Source organism: Aythya ferina (genome assembly GCF_964211825.1).
Source record: "Aythya ferina genome assembly, chromosome: 1".
Lineage (NCBI taxonomy): Eukaryota > Metazoa > Chordata > Aves > Anseriformes > Anatidae > Aythya > Aythya ferina.
In genome coordinates, this window is record NC_140296.1 from 180,305,002 (window position 1) to 180,321,285 (window position 16,284).

Genomic DNA, 16,284 nt, shown 5'->3' on the forward strand with positions numbered 1-16,284 from the left:
ACAGTAAATACTTTGCAGACATATAGACATATACAGATTTGGACAAGACACAGTATGAGTTTTCAGTGATAATTTTGGTCTGGTTCCCTTTAAAAAGTAACTATGTAGGAATGCCCATAATGAATCTGTCACAGTTAACTTTGCTGTCTGCCAGAGCAGTTCACTCATGCTCTGAGGGCTTTCAAGCAGCATTCAGTAGTGGTCTCAAGAGCTGTAGCTGAAGGAAATAGAGGAAGCATTACACAATGACTGGAAATATCGATACATAACACAACCCAGGACCACTCATAGGCCAGGGACCTTTAAATACATGTACATTTATTTTTTAGGCCATATGGCACAGCACAGCTGATATGCTCACTCCTCTCCCCCTCCAAAAGCCAGGCATGTGCGGTCCCATGAGTTATGCACAGGCTTATCTAGAAAAATGTAGTTTGGGCCAAAGGAGGCCAGGGAATATCAGCAATTATGCAATATGAATGACTCCTTCCCAGTACACCAACCTGTGCATTGGGACTCTATTATTTACCAGTATACCCATAGCTTTCACTGAACCACAGGATACATCTGTACTAGGAAATCACACTGTGCCAGAGATCTTCCTGCGGCTCTGGGATGGGATTATTCAAATTACTTGAATGATCCTACATGGATTTGGGCTTGTGCCAACATTCACCCTCTCAATCACAAACAGGCATATTTCAAGAGGCACAGCAGGTGCTTTACAAGCAGCTGTCTTGCTCTAGAGGATAAAGTTGTACTAGTGAAGGAAATGGTTGTTCTTGGTCAGATATGCAAAGTATTTAAGAATGGTTCCAGCATGCTGCAATTGCCAGAACAGAGGTGATCACAGAGACCACCACAAAGGTCATTTTAAACGATCTTTGCAGAGTAGACTCCAGTAATCCATAAACCTGACAGAAAATGTCAGTTGTCAACGCAGAAGAAATAGAGGGGCCTCAAATGAGCACTCAGACAAGCATTGGTTTTATTATTTTCAGTTCCTCATGCTTAGCTGCGTAGCATCCAAGTGTGCTGAGATAGATTGCAATATATTTGTAAGACTTTTCTGTTAGTGCCCAAGATATTATATGGCACCTCCACTTTTTATTTCTGTAGGAATTCCCCTTTTACCCAATAAGCACTATCTCTTGAAATCTATTGAAGTATTAAAGGCCATAATGTTCTACATCTCACACTGGCATTGTATAACAGCTGTATCTTTATTAAAATCAATGGTGGCATGAAAGTTAGGAAATCTAAGCCAATTTACCCAAGATAATCCTTATATAAATATGTCAAAAAAAATTGTCAAATATGTCAAATATAAAAATGAATGAGTGATTCTTTGAAGTAATCAGTATATAAGTTTGTTATGCAGCTAGGATAATACTTTTAGACAGAAATAACTCTTATCTGGAGAAAAAAAAAAAAAGTTTGCATTGCCAAGTACATATTTAAAAAAAGTACAGCAATGTATGCCACAAAGATAAGAAGATAGAACAGTACATTTAAACTGGCAGAAATTTAGAAGCCTGATCATGCAATAAGCTGTTCACACAGCATTCAAGGGAATGCTCATATAATCTGAAAGGATTCAGGGCACATGCATTGCAGCTGGATGCCCCATGAAGAGAAAGTCATGAGAAAGTCATCTCTTGCCCACAATGTATACAAGATATGTCTTGCAACATTTTCACAGCAGTAAGCAATGCCTAATTCCCCAATCTTTTTGCCAGCCCTGCCCTACCGCATTTTCATGGTCTCCTCCAAGGGCCAGCAGCTTGGTAACAGGGCTCTCTGGTGTGCCAATATCACTGACGGGAGGCATGTGTCCGTTTCTTAAAATGGAGGTCACTCCTGCAGGCTGGATTGTGTGGGAGTGGGACAGGGAGAGGGTCTGGCTGGACAGCTTGGTGTCAAGGGTCAGATACTGCTTCACCTGGTGCCTCTGGCTTTGCTGGATATGGTATCTAGACTGATTTTCCAAGTGTGTTTGTACCTGGGGAGAAATGGAAATGATTGCTAAAGTTTCAAGCTGTTCGTATCACCATTTGCCAATATGCTCCCTTAGTGAACTTTAGAACAATACATTCAGTTTTTATACCGTTGCATAGAATTGTTATTAACCACAAATCTTTTTAAAATTTTACACACACACTTCTTTTTTGTGTACTATATTCCCCTACGCAGGTGAATAAACCCTCTGAATAATTATCAAAGAAGAAGAGTAGAGTAGAGTAGAGTAGAGTAGAGTAGAGTAGAGTAGAGTAGAGTAGAATAGAATAGAATAGAATAGAACAGAACAGAACAGAACAGAACAGAACAGAATAGTTCAGTTGAAAGAGACTTGAAAATATCAAGTCCAACTGCCTGATCATAAACATGATCCTGAGAAAAGGCCAGAAGTGTGCTACACATTTCTCTTTTCTCAGTCAAGACTGGTCTTTACTGAATCACTAATAATTATAATCAAATCTATAAGCATATATGTATTAAAATTAGTATCACAATGTAATTACATTTTTGTACTTGAAACAGCAAAGAAATGTATAAAGAAAAACATAATCCAACCAACTTCAAGAGCATCAGACATTCATTTATATCTAAACCCAAATTTGGCTCACCTTGTAATAAGTACAGTCAGTCAAATGAGGCATTGTTGCACTTTTGCAAAAATTAAAATAAAAATCTAATAAAAATAATTTAAAAAAATGGCCCAAAGTTACAGTCCTAGATGACCGTTTACTGTCCTCAAACCATGCAGTCTTTGTGAAGTGCCTCTTGAGGACAGATCACTTTTTGAGTCGGTAGGACTTTATAAACCAAGCGGTCATGCCAAAATGGCTAATTGAGTAGGACTTTGGGCCATCCTTTGATTACAAAGATTGACAATTGCTACTTCAAACAGCTCTCATCTCAGATCAATGTCACATTCCTGCAATTTAACTACCAGAGGAGCACTGCATACACAAACCTCACTGTCATTTCAGCCCTGTGGCTTTCTCCTTTTGCTATGGCATGACTGGTCACAAATTTCGCGTAATAAATTTTTCTCAAGTGGCCTCTGTGCAAGCATGATTAATATTTGTTAAATAATAGCAAGACTTGCTCTGCAGCCCTTATTTTCTCTGAAAAAATTCAGTCATTTAAACAAACTTCTTTTTAATTCCCCTAACATACATAAGCAGAGATAAATAGCCCATAAAAGGGGTTTGCATTTAAATTAACTATATTTTTGTACAACATTGCAGTGGTTATTTTATTTTTAATCATGTTACAGTGGCATGTCTAGAATTATTTTAATTATGTTTCTTTAAACTAATTTTCTAGTCATATAAAAAAGATTAAGCCATGCAGTAATGAATATAATATTAATTATTTTGATGTAAGCCTTAAAGTTATTAAATAATATTCCACCAAAATATTGATATCAAATCTTAAGTACATTGTTTTGATATTCCCTTGTTTTATGTTAGGAAGGTATGCATCTTTTGTAAGATTTTAAGAACTAAATGTGTATTTGGGATTTACTTAAATTACAATATTATTTATCTTAACTGAGATCTTTGTGTTAGTTTTAGTAAGTGTATAATGTAAGGTTAATTTAGGCTCTGATTTATCATTGTGTAAGGATGATAGCTTCTTCACCTTCAATAAGGCTTGTGCTCATACTGAAAGTTAGACACTCATGCAGCTTTCTAAATTAGAATCTAAATATGAATTCTACTGCATACCAATTTAACAAAAGTAACAGGTTGGGTGAAATGAAATGTGCTGAGGGAAAGAAAATATGTCCCGTTGTACAGCCAAAGCAGGGATTTGCTGTCTACCCTTGTTTTCTGTTGCTGTTTCAGAAGCACCCACAGATACTTGGTGTTTGTACTGAACTCTAGGGTCAATGAATGTGACAAGTATCTAGATCTTGCACTGCCTAAATTGATGAAGATCTCTTTCCAGCAGTGCAGAACACTACAATCAACAGCTTTGAATGGACAGCTTCTTTGGATGGAACAACTGGGAGTGGAATCAGTGTTACAAATCAATGGGTTACAAATCCAGTTACTGCATCTCACCCAGCTGCTTTATTCTGCTTTATTCTCTTAAATGAGCAATGAAGTGTTTTCTTAGAAATTCTACAGGCCTACCTGAAACACAAAATCCACATGAATGTTGAATATCTTCAAATTAAATGGGAAACAAGAAATTTGCAGTGTCCTGTGTGTGTACTATGTTTAAGAGTTTGCTGTTGTTGATTGGTTAGTTTGGTTTGGTTTGATTTTGCATATGGGCAGAATTTTAATCAGGAAGTGGATTCTGCCACAAGAATATTGCTGAAAAGTCAGTGGCTTGTTTTTTGCTTTCTCTCGCCTTCAGATTGCTGGTGGTAGATTGAAATCCCTGTCCAGCCCAGTTGGCTGGTGAACTGCCACGGGACCATTTCTGTGTGCTCTGGGAAAGAAAATCAAGTAAAAAAATCAAGTTCATTGGAATGCTCCTCTTGTATGACATTTTTTCAGTGCTTAGATCCTGCCTGTACTGTCCTCAATTTTCACAGAGGTAAAAAACTAAATCTCCTCTGATGGGATCTGTTTCTGTGGTTTTGCAAACCTCCCTGTTCCCTTTACTGTGCAAATTGCAGTCATTGTAAAGCAGTACTGTTGGTGTTAAAAAGGGATCTATGCCCTGATTTTCAAAAGTAGATGAAGTTGCAATACTTAATTATCCCTATATATCTAAATAAATCTTAGAAGTCAATGTCAATGATAGGAAGTCGAGCTTTGAAAGTCAAACCACTACGTAGAGATAAAGTAGAACTGAACTGATAACATATTTTTATAATCATATTGCTAGTAATAATAAATGGGGAGAAAAAGTCATGTTATGCTAAAGGAATACTAAGAATACAAACTCAAGCTCTCTGAAAATTAGAAGTGACAGTTAAAGCTGTCCATGCAACATGTGTGAAATAGGAGAGGAAAATCAAAATTTAATAATTTTATGAAGTCTGTTAGTGAAGTGTCAATTACTAAGTATGATCAGTTTACTCTCTACTGGTTTGCTGGATGGTTTTTATTATATCAGTACTGTTAAACTTAGTTTAGGTTTTCTGATTTATTTATTTATTTTTTTGTAGTAACATAAGCTCTTTACAATAACCATTACAATAATTATAAACTATAAACTTTGTTTTTATTTTGAGCTTCATTTTAGCGATGTTAAAGAGTGGTTAAGCACTGGCATAGGTTTTCCAGAGTGGTTGTGGAATCTCCATCTTTGGAGATTTTCAATACATGGCTGGAGAAGGCCCTGAGCCCCTGAGAAGGTAAAATAAATAAAGAAATAACCAAAGAAATTTGCAATGGTAATCTAAATATTGAAACTCCGGATAATAATTTTTAAGTCTGGGAAAAAAAATGCTATTTAAATATTCAGGTTAGGGGATCAGTTAAATAAATTTAAAAATACAAAAAATAAAAAAAGGAAGGAAAAAAAAGAAGAAAAATTGCTCCCACATATAAATAGTCCCACAAGCAAAACAGCCCACACATACATGTACTAAGCTGCTTTGAGACAGTTATAATGGGAATACGTTAGATCCATCAGATTATTTCCCCGATACAGAAAACTGGGAAAAAATACATAACAATTCCAGAGGTATATCCTCCAGCAGTACTGGGAAATTAATTTTCTAATTCCTTTTAATTCAAGGAGTTCCCATAGTCAGCAATAATATTTTGTTACAGACTATATGAAATTTCAAGGCAAAGATCTCTGAATCTCTTCAGTTTAGGATTCCTCCTGTATATAAAATCATTGAAACTTCTTTGGAGCAGGAACCTGCGTTGTTGAAGATGACACATCCTTTACAACCACAGCAGTTTCAATATAGAGTTACTTTATTATTTTTTTCTTAGTACAATGAATATTTAATTGGTTGTTTAATGTTGGACACCTGTCGTGGTTTAACCCGGCTGGCAGCTAAACACCACGCAGCCGTTCGCTCACCCTCCCCCCTCCCTCTCTGGGACGGGGGAGAGAAATGGAAAGTGAAGCCCGTGAGTTGAGATAAAGACAGTTTAATAAGACAGGAAAATAATAATAATAATAATAATAATAATAATAATAATAATACAATGATGATAATAGTACTACTAATAATAATATGTACAAACAAGTGATGCACAATGCAATTGCTCACCACCCGCTGACCGATGCCCAGCTTAACCCCGAGCAGTCCGGCCCCCTCCCCCCGGCTAGCCACCCCTATATATTGTTTAGCATGACGTCAGATGGTATGGAATACCCCTTTGGCTAGTTTGGGTCACCTGTCCTGGGTCTGTCCCCTCCCAGCTCTTACTGCACCCCCAGCCTGCCTGTTGGCAGGACAGAGCAAAAGTCTGAGGTGTCCTTGGCTTGGTATAAGCATTGCTCTGCAACAATTAAAACATCGGGGTGTTATCAGCACTCTTCTCATCCTAAGCCAAAACACAGCATTCCACCAGCTACTAGGAAGAAAATTAATTCTGTTCTAACTGAAACCAGGACAACACCTTAAAGGAAGACCCTAAAAGATGCTAGGATATTTTTTAGGTTAGAGAATCCACGGGACTGGTGGCTCCATGTAACCTGGGTTCTCATTCCTGGCACAGAAATGTGGGAGCAGTGGGATTTGAAAAAAGTCTATCTTCTGGCACTCAGAAGGTCATTTTCTTTTAAACATCTCTCTGCCTTTCTAATTTTTGTGAAATGGATGACCTTGCTCTTTGACATGCCTAATTTCTGGGAATCTCTAGCGGTAGTAGTCACCCAGTGACCACCCGATGAATCAGATACAGACTCCAGGGAGAGAAAAGCCTCAGACCCAGCCCAAGATTTAGAACTATCTGCCAGCATACCTGCTTAGCTCTCAGTAAAGTCAGTGGCCTGAACGTTTCTGCGAAGTGCTCCTGAAGTTTTACAGACTGTTTTGACTATTTCGTGTGCAAGGTGTAACAAGGCAGTGAATCTATGTAGATAAATGCTGGTAGATAAATCCCAGGCATTCTCTTACAGTGGCCATGTACTTTAAATGCACTGGCCATGTACTTGGCCGTGTACTTTAAATGCTAATTATTAAAGATTTTTTGAGGAGTGAAGGACAGCATAAAATTTAACAGTGGAGAGATTATCTACTCCCTCCTAGGCACTGCTTTTGTCTATTATCTGGCTTTCCTGTGCAATTAAAACTATAGAACCAGAAACATCAAGCTTGTGTGGACCAAAAGAATCTAGACCAGACTCAAATTGTATAATTCAACCTGAACAAAGCTAGAACAGAAGTGAACATTTTGGGATGGATTTTGTAATCCAGAGCAAATCTCAATTCACACGTAACCAACTGTACCTACTTCTATTTTATATCTCACTGAGAGGCCTGTTCTGAGAACAAGAACATAACTGCCTTTCAGAATTACAGACACATAGTCAAACTTCTTCAATTGCTCTTTCTAATTTGAGCAAATGTCCTCGTGTTGCAAAACTGTGGTAGAGTTGTGTAACATTTTTTCCCACACTCACACTATTCTTTTTTCATTTCTAATATGTTGCACAATGGCATAACTAGGTCTTCAGTAATCTATTTACACAAAATATTTCACTTCCACATTTGCCAATGAGATTTTTCCACTAGTAAAAAATACCTAGCATACCAAAAGTAAGAAAGAGGGCATATTTAGGCAACATAAATGAGGCATGATCAATGTCAACGATATACCAGTAGCACTGCCATGTATCATACCGATATTCCACTATGGGCAAGCAGATGATACATTAACTCCCAGACGGCTTAGCCCAACATCAGTTCTGGGAAAAATAATGGAAAAACTGAAGAGAGATTCAATTAATAAATTATTAAAAGATAAGAATATAATTAATGCTAGTCAATATAGCTCTGTGGAAAATAAGCCTGGTCAAACAAATCCACTTCTGTTCTTTGATGAGATTTTAAGTTAGGTTGCCAAAGGTAACGATGTAGGTATAATATACTTCAACTTTTGTGTGCCTTTTGACTTAGCATCGTTCAATATTCTAATTAAAAATATAGCACTACACAATATCAACAAAGTGTGTTTTAACTGGATTAACAGTTGGCTAACGAATATGCATAAGAAAGTAATCAGCAAAGGTTTGGCATCAGAAAGAAAGGCTCTTCACAATATTGTACTATTCAACATTTCTATCAATGATTTGGGACTAGAGAAAAATAAAAGCTACTGAAAGGAAAAATATTTTTATAGAGTAGTGACTCCTTTGAAACAAAATGTGTTCCAAGTCAGCCAAATAACATATCTTCTGGAAAAGAAATACAGGATGCAACACTGTAGAAAACTGATTGAAGAATACTCTGGAAGCAAAGAGTCCACAAAAGATCTGGGGTAACAACAAACCAGCGATTTGGCAGGGGAGTCCAGGTAATGCTACAGTAAGACAGAGAAAATGGTATAAAGGAAGCAGGTAAGAACCTAGCTTTACTCTGCTCTTATTAACGGTTCAGTGGACCCTAAACATGTTTAAAACATAGTTGAAAATTTGAAATGACATAGAAAAGAACCACAGAAGCAAATATAGAGTGAAAAAAAATGTGTTTCAATGAACACTTTAAGAAACTCCACTACTTTCTTGCTGTCAAATTGAAATTTGTGAAATTTGTGAGGGATGCTAAATGTGAAAGGTCTATGTTAAACTAACACATAGAAAGTATGAGCTACTGCCCACAGGCTGATGCTAGGTAAGCTCGTATCAGAAATTCTGTGAATAGACACTGAAATATTCAGAAGGAATAGTTCAGGAACTCTAACTACTGTTTTCTTCAGACTGAGGGTTGATGACTTTCTGGAAGAGATGCATTAGCAAAATCCAAAATAAACTTTTATCAAACACTTTCTTGACTCAAAGCTGAGTACTAGGATAATAACTGAATAAAGTACAGTAGCCAGTGATATTAAAGGAATTACAATGAGTGGTCTATTACAATGAGTAGCTCTTTCTTTGTTTAGATTTTATGGACTTTTGGATCTGAGAACTCACTATCATAATAGTAACTTTTTCTTCAGTGAAAATTCACTCTGAATTTAATAAATGTTCAAATTGCTGCAACAATATAATATGTATAAATATAGTCATAATATGCTGGACTGAGCAGTAGACTTCATTACTTTGCCATTTATGCTGGATGTTAATCTGTTCCAATGTTTTTAAAAGTTCCTGAAGTCAAATTTCTCACACTGATGGGATCACATCATTTATCATTAATCCTGAACACAACACCTCTCTGAATCTATTTGAGTTATGGGGCTTCATGTTCTTTTCAGTCACTGTACAAGAAAATAAGCATCTAATTATGAGCTTTTTAATTATTAAAATGCTCTGCAAGTACCCAAAAAATCTAATTCCATTTTAAGATAAGAAACATAGACATAACACAGACTGTTTCAGTTCTATTTCTGAGGACTTTCAGCTGGATTTTAAGAGTTAGGAAAAAAAATAGTGATGAAATAATCTTTTTTCCTTTCTAACTTCTATTATAAATGAACATCAACTGTTTGTTTATCCTGTTCTTTCTATTAAACTTTTTGAGAAAAGCACATTTGTGAAATTATTTCATAATAAAATGAAATTTCATCTTAGTAATTATACACTTCTGTTCTATCTTAAAACCTATCACCAAATAACATAGCCGTTCACTTTAATGTTTAGTTTATAAAAGCATTTGTGATTATGTCAATTAATTGCTTAAGCTAAACACAGTAATTAATTTTTAAATGTGAATATATTTTTCTTATTGGAACTTTGATCTGACTAGATGAGACCTTCTCCATTAATATGCATGAAGAGAATACAAAGCAAAAGACATCCAGTCTGGCAATTCAGAGCTGTGTTTAGTTGATGCCTTACAGTAGCTTTCAAGTTTAAAAAAAAAAAAAAAAAATCTCATGTGACTCTATTGCACTATTTTTCATCTTGTTTAACCTTTGACATCATATTCATCAGGAACTTGTGAATGTTCTTTCAAGGGTGAAGAGACCGAAGAAGAAACATTTTAAAGTTCTTTGACAAAGGCCTTGTCTTCAACAATGACTACTGCTTCTTTATTTTGTTATCTCAATGGCCGAAAACAGCTGATAATTATAAAGGTTGGGTAGCATGGGAGTATTACCCATCACATTGACAACCATTATGAAAACAAATATATTTTCTATTGTATCTAGAATAAAAACTGCAAAAATTTATTAATTGCACAGTTCTATTCTGAGACAGAGTTACTTATATGTACATTTTCAATTATTACAATACTTCAGAAAATTACTTTTATTTTTTTTTACTTTAAAAATTGCTATCTACGTAATATGTACTTCAAGTTAAAGAAATCATCAGCACTAACACAGTGCTAAAATAGAGTATCTGGTTGTAAGATGGAGCATAGGACAGAGTCCTTGTAATTTAAATGTGAATTTAGGAAAACAATTAATTATGTGATTCACTGTCACTGAAGTCACAGTAACTTAATGTGTACTCTGAAAAATAAATCCTAATGTTTCCTTGAATAAGGTCAGATATAAACACACAGTAAAACATTTGCTAGAATTAGAGACTTGCTTTTTGGTGTTCTATTTTTAAAGAATTTCATAAAGAAAGCAACCCTCTAAATACGGTATTTTCAGCAAATGCATTCTAATTCCAGGCAAAATTCTAATTTAAAATGGAGTGAGATGCTCTACTTTGGAAAAGATGTCTTAATAAACTTGTCTTCCTAAATAATATTAAAGTCCAATGTTTTACTCCAGTTGGAAAAATAGAAAGGGGTGTAAGTCTTTTATATTTTAACAACACAAGGCATTTGGAAACAGAAGACAAAAATTGGACAGCGTTCTTGTAATGTGCTATGTGAATGATCTTTCCAAGCACGGCTCTGCTGATTTTTAGAAAGTTTTATGAAGCAGGTTTCCACAGGGCTTTGCTGACATCAAGCATCTCACAACATCAGAAGTTGAAAATAGGATGTGTTCTTTACAAAGTGTTTACAGTGGAAATACTGACTTTGAAGATGAGAAGTGCATGAGTAGGTCCAAAGAAAAGCAACAAAAATGATCAGTGATTGAAAGGAGAGGGAGTATTTAGTTTTAGAAGAGAAGGCTGAGAGGAAACAAATAAAAGTCTTCATGTCTTTAAAAGACTGTGGCCAAGCAACAGATTTCAGTATGAAGTGAATGCCATGACAGTCAGTGTCATGGCATTAAGTAGCAACAAAAGTGAATGTGGCTGAAACTAGGAACAGATTTCTCAGGATAAGACTACTGAGACATTGGTAGAAATGAGGATAATACAGAGATTCCTAAAATCAAAAGCCTTCCATCGAAGCATGCTAGGAATGACAGGAATAGGCAAAAGTGGTGAACCTTCTTGAATCTACTTCAGCCTTACTTTTTCAAGCAAATCCACTTGTGTGCCAGAGTAAATAGATGAAGGGACATGGCCAAATATGTGCCGAAAGAGCTGGAAATCTATGTAGTTCAGCAAATTAACAGTTGAAAAATATAACCAAGATGAATGTGGGGGCAAAAGAGCTGCAAAAGAGACTTTGTAGAAACCAGTGCCGAGTGAGAAAACTTTCTGTACAATACATATAGCAGAAGAACGTCTCTCATGGAGAGAGAGGCAGAAGAGCTCTAATGGCTGTAGCTGTTAGGGGCTAGATTATACAGCTAGCAATTTCCTAACAAATCCCTGTGTAGATGCAGTGATTTTGATAGCATTTCACCATTGTGGCATTCCCTAGCACTCACTGAGCATTGATGGAGCTCAGTCCTTTCAGGTATTCCTCTGTGCTAACCTCCTTGTGCAATCAGAAATGAGTTGGGGGAAGCCAACTACCTGTACTGAGCAGCTACAGAGACATTATCAAAGCAAGCACTTCCATTTGCACTGATATACCTGAGACACTCTTGGCTTCTTAATTGAACTCCTGCAGTTAAGATACACATGGTTCTCATGGCTCCTTATCCATCACCAGCTTGACTTCTGAAGAAAGGACCCCCAAGGTCTTAAGGCCAGCTTGTCATGTTTTAAAATAACAATGAGTCTCGATGACTTTGTGGTCTTCACTGGCAAAGACTCAAGATTTTAACATTACAGTATAAAAACAGCCTATAAAGTTAAGCAAAGCAAACTACAGGAAGTATTTTTACAAAACTATTCCTTTGATTTAAGTTAGAATTTAAGCTGAAAATCTAAACTGCGAATAAAACCAACCACTACAGTTAATAGGTCACACAAGCATAACAATAGACCACAATCAAATTATAAAACCCCAGCTAATATCCTTACTTTGACTCTGCACAATGACCCTGTCCATGCTCTCATTGATTCATGACATCTGTGAATATAATAAATCTGTACTGTTCCAGTTCCTCTTTATTGTTGATTTTATTAAAGGACAGTGAACGTGACTCTTGCATTTGAAGAATGGAAAGAATCTTTTTGTATGGCCAGCTATGTTTAAAGAGCTGGATCCTGATACCTTTACTTAACTACTTGCAGAATACTCTGTTTCCAGAAGTCATTCTAATTAGGTCAGTCAATATGATGCTATCAAATGGAGAAGAGTGTATTAAATAAATATTCTAGGAACATCAGTTTTCAATATGAAAAGTATAAACTTTTTTAGTTAAAAAACCTGTGCTAATGATCTTACACCAGTGCAGTTTGTTCAGTCCTAACAGAAGAAACAAAATAACAACATTAAGAGTTCTTTATTTGTCAACTGGAACAGTTAGCACAGATCTGTAAATGCACAGTTCTTGCAGCGTGAGAAATCCATAACTAGAACAAGGCATCTAATTCAGATATTCAAAATTTTCTGAAAAATATCATATGTCAAAACCAAATCTGCTCCAAAAGTTGGGATTTATACAACACTGGCTGATGCAGATGCCAGGAATAGTGATAATGCTTTCAATCATAAAAATTACATTTTAATGTCAGCATTTTTAACTATTTAAATGGAGACGGAAACACAGAAAAGTCCAAAGATGTCTATACTGTTAAAGTATATATATATATAGCCTATATATAAGGTATATATATATGTATATATATCCATAAGTAAAGAAAGGTCTAACAGGAGAGAACCAACACATACGTATACTACATTTATCTGTATCTGAGAAAGTCTGAACTTCAAATAGCAAGAAACAAAAGAAAAACAGATCATTGGTGTGACATCTAATTTAGTATATTCCTGATTAGTTTTAAAAGGCTCTTGTTCTTTCTTTAAATTATACTTATTTTTATGTGACCACAACCATGAGCATCTCATTTGCATCTCACTTGGAGAACTCAGAGAGAAGTCAACCTCAATACATAGGAAGACAGAACATGAAGTAATAGATTACTCAGTGTTTGCTGCACTTTTTTTGTGTCTTCCAAGGAAAGCAGATGCCGTATCATTTGAGATGTACTGATGGCAGTAACATCCCTCCTGTTCATTTACAGACAACAAAACAATTCTAGATCTGTAAAGTGTATTTTCCTGGTATGTAAGGATATGGACATAATGGACATTAAAAAAAATAAAAATTAAAAAAAAAAAAAAAATAAATAAAAATAAAAATCAGCTGTTACATTTTGTATTCAAATATGTTTTATGGCTGCAAGCGGCAATGAGTCTGACCATGTTCATGCTTTAGCATGCTATTGTCCTGCTATACATGAAAATAGCAAAAATTACTGTCAATTCAGTGTCTCTTTCTCATCTATGTCAATGACATGGACAGTGGGATTGAGGGCACCCTCAGCAAGTTTGCTCATGACATCAAGCTGTGTGGTGCAATCGACATGCTGGAAGGAAGAGATGACATCCAGAGGGACACGGACAGGTTTGAGAGGTAGACAGGTGTGAACCTCATGGGGTTCAACAAGGCTAAGTGCAAGGTCTGGCATCTGAGCTGGGACAATCTCTGGCACAAACACAGGCTGGGCAGAAAATAGATTGAGAGCAGCCCTGAGAAGGACCTGGGGGTGCTGGTTGATGAGAATGCACTTGCAGCCCAGAATACCAACTGTATCCTGGACTGCATCACAAGAAGTGTGGCCAGCAGGGCAAGGGAGGTGATTGTCCCCCTCTGCTCTGCTCTTGTGAGACACCACCTGGAGCACTGCAATCAGCTCTGGGGCCCCGAGCACAAGAATGTCATGGACGTATTAGAACAAGTCTAGAGGAGGATCACAAAGATGGTCAAGGAGGTGGAACACCTCTCCTTTGAGGACAGGCTGAGAGAGTTGGGGTTTTTCAACCTGGAGAAGAGAAGGCTCTGGAGAGACCTTAGAGCAGCCTTCTGGTACCTTAAGGGGGCCTACAGGAAAGCTGGGGTGGGACTCTTTGTCAGGGAGTGTAGTGACAAGACAAGGATAATAGTTTTAAACTAAAAAAGGGCAGATATGAAAAATAAATTATTTACTCTGAAGATGGTGAGGCACTGGAACGGGTTGCCTCATCAATGAAAGTGTTCAAGGCCAGACTGGATGGGGCTTTGAGCAACCTCTGGTGGGAGGTGTCCCTGCGTGTGGCAAGGTCAGGCAGAAACATGATATTTAAGGTCCCTTCCAACCCAAACCATTCTGTGATTCTACTGTAACACTACCTATAAATCAGTATATCCTTCTGGCAATACATTTCTACCTAAAGTAATAACTGGGTTTACAGTGCAGTAATTATGTTGTCCTTGAAATGTTTCAATAATTTCACATTTTTGTCATTATTCTTAGAAAATAAAAGTTTAATAAGGAGCCTAGGTATTAGTGGAAAACAAATAAATAAACAAACAAATAAACAAATTAATTAATAAAGCACTAGCATGAGCAGATGTTATAAAGAATAAGATTTAACTTTTTACTTAAAAATGCATAATTCATTTTGGGGAGTCTTTTTGGAACTATAGGTTTTCATTTTGAGCCTGAAAAGATACTTTTCAGCCTAACGCTGCTAAAGAGGAAAACGGATGCCAAAAATTCCTTCAGTGAACATTTAGAAAGTGCAAGTTCCCAAATACTTATGTTTTTGCTATATTCTACAGTTGACTGGAAATCTCACAAAGATAGCATTAACTGGTGCTTTCAGTACTGAACTGAGCAAGCAGTCTTGCCTTTTGACATGAACTTAACTTAATCTTAGGTCACCACATGTTCCATTCAGCAGTAACACAATTAGCCAGAGGAAAAATAAAAATAAAAAATAAATAATTAATACAATTTCTAATGTATAACAGATCAAAATTCATTTCTTTTTCTAATTACTTGAATTCTGATATCAGTCTTTTAAAATCTTTACAATGAGAACTACTGTAAAAACATCATAAATAGAATCAAGAGGAAGCCTGGCCTCTTGAAACAGGTACGTGTCCTTCAGTGTTAGGGTTAACTGAACTGCATTTACAGTTCAGTTTAGGTTCAACAAACATATGCATACATGGTTAACACTGCAGAGTAGGAGCTGAAAGAGTGATATTAAGGTAAACTCAAACTAGTCTACAGCTTATATTCACTAAATGAAAACATGTTGAGTAACAAAAGATGATTGATTTTACTGGGATTAATCAAGAGAAACTCCTACTTAGTTTAAATGAAATTTCTGTGTCAATATAGAATTAAAAATTACTACTGGTAAGTCATTTTTAAGAGTATTAAAGTATACTTAATATAAGTATAAGCAGTATTAATTATAAGCAGTATTAATTATAAGCAGCACAGAACAAGAAATTCAAATACAATAGTCTTAATTCTGGAAGGAATGTACAAGTTAAAAATAAGTGAAGTTAGAATTGCCTAGGAAATGACTGATGTAGTTATGTATCTATGTGAAATCTTTCTGCCACCAAAATTGATTTTTTTTTGGTTGAAAAGTAAGAATCCTGCTTTTTTTTGTAACGAAACTGGTGGAAAAAAAAGATCGTGAAAAGTTTATATATATATATGTTTATAAAATTATATATTGTTAAAATAAGAAACAATATGGAATATTACGTTTATATATGCTAGTGCCAATGGATTTTCTTATTTTCTTCTCATTATTTAATAATGATAACAGTATTTTAAAGCCTTCAGCATGTTTCCACAGAACTTTCAGTAGGAAAATATATCACATTATTTGTATTGCAAAAAAGTGGTGTGCTGTGAATGTTAAAGAGTAAAAATTAATATGTGAGTTTATTAGTATTAGCATTTTTTTTTAATTATCAAGTGAGTTCA

General features: G+C 35.8%; 1 protein-coding gene across 2 annotated transcripts in view; it reads right to left on the bottom strand.

Annotated features, from left to right (window-relative positions):
- TFEC (transcription factor EC) overlaps positions 1 to 16,284 on the bottom strand; it is a 55,561-nt gene that overhangs the window by 39,003 nt on the left and 274 nt on the right. The window contains exon 1 of one of the 2 annotated variants that reach the window (XM_084497460.1): positions 1,751 to 1,896. The exons of the other annotated variant lie outside the window; for it this stretch is intronic. Within the exon in view, the coding sequence (XP_084353586.1) occupies positions 1,751 to 1,831 (81 nt within the window). The 5' untranslated portion in view covers positions 1,832 to 1,896. Of the gene's footprint in view, positions 1 to 1,750; positions 1,897 to 16,284 lie in introns of those variants that run through there. 2 annotated transcript variants of the gene reach the window in all.